Source organism: Fusarium pseudograminearum, chromosome 2, assembly GCF_000303195.2.
Source record: "Fusarium pseudograminearum CS3096 chromosome 2, whole genome shotgun sequence".
Lineage (NCBI taxonomy): Eukaryota > Fungi > Ascomycota > Sordariomycetes > Hypocreales > Nectriaceae > Fusarium > Fusarium pseudograminearum.
Window position 1 is genome coordinate 537144 of NC_031952.1, and position 5650 is coordinate 542793.

The following is a 5650-nucleotide window of genomic DNA, read 5'->3' on the forward strand; positions in this document are numbered from 1 at the left end:
ATATATAAGGTATTATTACTAAGTAGTTATAAAGTATTATATCTTTTAATAGTAAATAGAGTAAGTTAGGTATATTTAAGTAAAAAAGTCTTATTAATAGCTAATAAATTAAATTCTATTTAAGGCTAAAGGGGTTTTATATATACTAATCTATAATATAAGGCAATAAGTATTATCTTATATTTATTATAGACTGAGAATTAAATATATTAGTCTTAGACTATAGTATAAGTCCTTTAGTCTTATATTAATTAGTTCTATATAAGTATTAAAGTAGGTTTTTATAAGGACTGAGAGTTAACGATTTAGTCTGGCGATAATTAGTATAAAGTAACTAAAAAAGTAGGTTTATGAAAATGTGAAAGTAGAGCATATGTGACTTTGTTACCTAGGTCGTAACACTGGGCACCAGGATGTACCAGATATCCGACCGTATATCTGTCTTTTTCAAAACTGTAACACCCCACTACGTCAATTCACAACTAAGAACGACTGGATTAATTACATGTCCTCCCAGCATGCCCAAGTCTGGGTTTGTCAGGTAAAGGGTCACGAAACCTACCTGTTCCGGAACCCTGCAGACCTGGAAACACATCTACAGGGTCAACATGCTGACATTATTTGTACCGATCAAGTTTCGTTTCTTGCTGCAAAGAGTGCTAGAGCAAGTTCGGATATCTTAGGAGCGCTTGCAACAGAGAAAATGTCTGAAAATAGCGAGAAATTATCCGCCTGTCCATTCTGCAATTTGAGTGCGTCAGTCTTTGAGCCAAAAAGCCACATAACGGCATTTGCTCACTGGTCTACAGCGGAAAATTCGAAAGTGACACATCGAAAGGCCCATGATCACATATCAGAACACCTCAGACTCATAGCACATGAGTCTCTACCTCCCGCCCTTCCAACACCTCAACCAAGATCGCTACGCAGCTTCAAGATTGCCATCATCTCTGGTAGCTCTCTCACTGGTAGAGCTGTGCATAGTCTTTTCAATGAAGACTCAAACATGGACCACGTTTTTCAAAAACGGATCGATGATACGAAATCCTACTCTCTTGCCGCCATCGGTCGTCATAATGTGGTTCTTGTTCGAATTATAGTGATTGGCAAACTTGAACTAGGAACACTGGTTTCGGATATTCGCAAAAGCTTCCCTTGCATGGAGCTCTTCATGATAGCCGATTCGTACCACAGAATCCAGTCGGTTCGAGATGCTGAGATTAGTTTCGGTGATGTTATTGTCGGGGATAGAGTGGAAGGAAACAGCTTGATGAGAGATCAACGCCCCTGCCTTTCGGATTTAAATCGGAACCCTGGAGCAAGGGTACGGTCTCTACTGGCCAAGATGAGAACGCCCCAAGTTCGAAAGATGGTGCAGCACAGAATGTCCACCAACCTTGAAGTTCTTAGCAAATATCAGTCACTGGCCGCTACTTACCGTAGCACTGAACATAGCAAGGGTGTGATCCAGATACCCCACAGAAGGGAGGATCATACGAATGTCTTCAATACTTACAAGCCTGAGAGACAGTCTAATGGGGCTCCAGAGCCTCATTTCCATTTCGATTCCGTTGACAACCCATTACCAGTCCGGGTTGTTGAGAGTGACGACATCGACTTTGACAAGGACCAAAGAGGTATGCCGCTTAGCCCGTCTTGTAAATGTAAGAAAAGAATAATGACAATCACTCATATTAGGAGATTCATTTGAATCACTCCCCTGCCTACTTATCGAAAGTACTTGTAATTATATCGCCAATCGGCAGAAGACTGACGAGCGGAATGCTTACGCTGCGGCCACTGCGGCAGCCTTTGTATCTGCCATTCTAGATTTGTGGAATTATATGCCTCCAACAGGTGAGTAACGATCATAGAAACTATTGATCCAGTGCTGATTCTGAATGTCCAGAGATTCCAGCAATCTATGCTCCTGTACATCATATTCCCATCCCTAAGAACGAAGATTTTGTGGAACGCAAACCATCTATGAAGGCCCTTCAAGACAAACTCTTCAGAGATAATACAGAACAGGTCACCATATATGGGTCGGATGGCAGTGGCAAGACCCAGCTCGCCCTTTGGCTGGCGTACTGGGTGAAGGACAATCTCACGAATTATTCTGTCTTTTGGGCTTCAGCCATGAGTAAAGACGCGTTTGAGCAGGATTGCCATAAAATTATGGAGAGTCTCGGCTACCGATGTACAAGTGGCGATGATCCCAGAGTGGTACTACAGAGCTATCTCAACTCTTACCGCTCAGGGAGGTGGATATTAATACTTGACGAGGCAAGTGATGAAGATCTGACATACGGGCATTATGCTCCTTTTCTGATGAGCGAATTCCTCCCAAACAGCCGCAATGGACAGATCCTTGTCACAACTGAATCTACGAAAGTGGCTCGGGTAGGAGATGCTATAGTCACATTGTCTTACATGACTCTCGACGAGTCATTCAATCTCCTCAGTAGGTCTCTGGTCACTAAGTCACATGATCAGGACCTCGTGAGAGAGCTTTCGATGTTTATTCCACATCAACCTTTGGACATCTCACTGGCCGCAGCCTACATTAACATCAACGAGGCTCCCATCAGCTCCTACCTTAAACTCTTGGAGGATAGCTTCCTTGGCATGTTTGATACGCAACTGCAATTATGTAGCCCCTTCGACGTGTCTTTCGAATACATTGTGAAAAATCATGTTGTCGGTGCAAGAGTATTGTTATTTCTTTCCTTCTTCAAACGGAACACCATTCACACCTCAATCCTCCCGGGTGTAGATGACGCTGTTGAGTTCAAAGTGGCCATGCAATCGCTTTATAAATATGGGTTTCTGGCGAAGAAACACGATGGTGGCATACTGGATATTCACAGTCACATTCATCGAGCAACCCAGCTATGGACACAGAAGCGACAAGTTGCAGTTAGTTCCCGAGGGGCTGTTGCTCATTACTTTGCAGAGCTCCTCGCAACTGATATCTTGGGAACCCTACTGTCGCGGGAACAGTTTCTCATGGACATTCTGCAGCTTCTGGCAGGCGCAGAACATTTCCATCGTGGTATATGTGACCTTGGCTACCAAGTGGGGCTGTATCTTCATCAAAAGGGACGTGTCGAAGAGGCCATTGAGCTCTTTGAGAGACTTCTTGGCTCCCAGAAGGATGCTTTATCTGAAGATGAGGCATATTATCTGACGTTGGAGTTCGAGTTAGCTGGACTATATCGGTCAAACGCACAGACGCAGAAAGCTATCGATCTACTGGAGCATGTCGCTACGACTAGGGACAGGACATTGGAGGAAAGCAACCCGGACCGTTTAGAATCACAGACCGAGCTGGCGGGGGTATATCAAGAAAATGGCCAGCATGAGCAAGCTACCAAGATACTAGAACATCTGGCTGCAGTTAGGAAGAGGATTGACTCTGAGGATAGCCCTGATCTGCTGGAGCTTCAACACCAGCTTGCAAACGCGTACTTGTCTACAGACAGGTTGGATGAAGGCAATAAACTACTGGAGCATGTCAATGCAGTTAAGGGAAGATCATCGTGGGATGTGCATTCAGAACAGGAGATATAGGAAAATTTAGTTGGTTTTACTAATATCTTGAATTGTATTTACTGTACTATCCCTGCCATTTCATTCACAAGCTTTGAGTCACTGGTATTCTGGAATATCCTTAATATACTGGCTATAGTTATACAGAAAGTCATACAAATCGAGATCCCTGTATGAATGAAGCACGGTATGCCGAGTCAAGTCAAAAAGGCTTGGTCAAGTCGAAGAACAGTTTGCGTATAGCGTCTCCCATAGTCACTGATGGGCTCCAACCAAGATCCTCACATGCATTAGTAATTTTAGGAACCCGATGCTGTACATCTTGATATCCTTCGCCATAGAAGGTTGCCGAGTTTCCATCTGTCAATTTTACTTTGGCGACAGATTCCTTGAATTCCTCCATCGTTTTCGCCGTGTCCAGCATAAGAGTAGCCAAGTCCCGGATCGAGTAATCGTTGGCAGGGTTTCCGATGTTGTATATCTTGCCACTGGCGATATTGCTATCATTGGCAATGATCTTCATCAACGCATCGATTCCATCGTCGATATAAGTAAATACCCGCCTTTGCGATCCTCCATCAACTAGGATCATGTCCTCGCCCCGGATGATGTTTCCAAGGAATCGAGTAGTGACACGTGAGCCAGCAAGACTGTTGTTGTCTACTGAGTCAAGCCCCGATCCGATCCAGTTGAAGGGCCTGAATATTGTAAAGTCCAAACCTTCGGCTCCATAACCAAATATGACACGGTCTAGAAGCTGTTTGGAACAGGAGTATATCCACCGTGATTTGTGAATGGGACCACAGATGAGTTGAGATTCTTCAGTGTCGAACTCGTCGTCATGGCACATACCATAGACTTCGGACGTTGACGGAAAGATCAGGCGTTTCTTGTGTTTGGCTGCCAAGCGCACGATCTTTAGGTTGGCTTCAAAGTCAACCTCAAATACGCGAAGAGGTGACTTGACGAATGATAGAGGAGTCGAGATCGCTGCCAATGGAAGTATCACATCACTTTCCTTGACGCGAGCCTCGATCTAGTCCTAGTTCGCCTCCATGTGCCCCTCTCTGAACACTAGGCGCGATATATACTCGTTATCGTCCAGTAGGGTTGTTATACGGTGTCTATCGATATCAATGCCAAACACTTTCCAGTTGGTAGATTTCAAGATTCGCCCCAAGAGGTGATGGCCGACGAACCCATTGATTCCTAGGATGAAGACAAACTTGGTGGGCTCAAGGAGACCATTTTGTCGATGCCATGATGGTGATTGCATCAAGGCACTGAGGGTTTGCCGAGACACCGGTTGTCCATCTTCGTCGAATAGCTCGTCAATCATGATGCATTGACCGTCGCCACAGATTCCAAGGATCGCATCATCGCGGACATGAAGTCCAACCGAAGCATGCGGTTCAATTCGTTGCGATAGACTCGCTTTTCCGATGATGAGTTTGCATCCATTTATCATTATCCATGCCCCAGGGTATGGCGGCGCTACAGCTCGGTAAAGATTATAAATAATAGGTATTCTTTATTATATAATAGCGCCTAGCTTCCTAGCTTCTAACTGATTTCCCCCCTATTAATATTAGTAATAAAGTAATATTATACTTTCTTTTTCCTCTTTAGCTTAATTAGCTATTTACTATTATAAATTAAATATATTTTAAATTAATTTAAATTTCTTTAAGCTATAGCTTTTATTATTATTAGAATTATTATTTATAATAATAACTTTAAGTTAGATAATTATCTATATAGCTTTTTATTTTTTATTATTATAATAAATAATTAAAAATATTAAAAAGGCTATATAATTAAAATAATATATTTTTATAATTAAATTATTAATTATATTATTAAAAGGCTTAATAGAAATTATATCTTTAAAAGTAATTATATATTTATAAATATAAATTATTAAAAGATATTTTAATATTTTTAAAGAAAATAATTATAATCTTTTTATAATTAAATTAATTAATAAATTAATTAATAGTTTATATAAAATATATCTTTAAAAGTAATTATTATTTTATAGTTATTATATATAATTATTATAATATATTTAATAAGTAAGCTTTTAAATAAGTAAGCT

The 5650-nt window shown here is 41.2% G+C and overlaps 2 protein-coding genes across 2 annotated transcripts, besides 6 other annotated features; one reads left to right on the forward strand and one right to left on the reverse strand.

Moving 5' to 3' along the window:
- Positions 1-31: 31 nt before the first annotated feature.
- Positions 32-148: a mobile genetic element.
- A 555-nt stretch (positions 149-703) lies between these two features.
- FPSE_11222 (uncharacterized protein) lies at positions 704-3573 on the forward strand (the record flags this gene model as incomplete). The annotated part of the gene is made up of 3 exons (XM_009264339.1): positions 704-1637; positions 1699-1857; positions 1910-3573. The coding sequence occupies 3 exons, from the start codon at positions 704-706 to the stop codon at positions 3571-3573; spliced, it is 2757 nt and encodes a 918-aa protein (XP_009262614.1).
- Positions 3574-3754: 181 nt separating this feature from the next.
- FPSE_11221 (uncharacterized protein) lies at positions 3755-4891 on the reverse strand (the record flags this gene model as incomplete). Its single annotated transcript, XM_009264338.1, has 2 exons — positions 3755-4542; positions 4672-4891. 2 exons carry the CDS (start codon positions 4889-4891, stop codon positions 3755-3757), a joined length of 1008 nt encoding a protein of 335 aa, XP_009262613.1.
- Positions 4892-5191: 300 nt separating this feature from the next.
- Positions 5192-5497: a repeat region.
- Positions 5213-5513: a repeat region.
- Positions 5252-5559: a repeat region.
- Positions 5322-5627: a repeat region.
- Positions 5428-5643: a repeat region.
- Between the last annotated feature and the right edge of the window lie 7 nt (positions 5644-5650).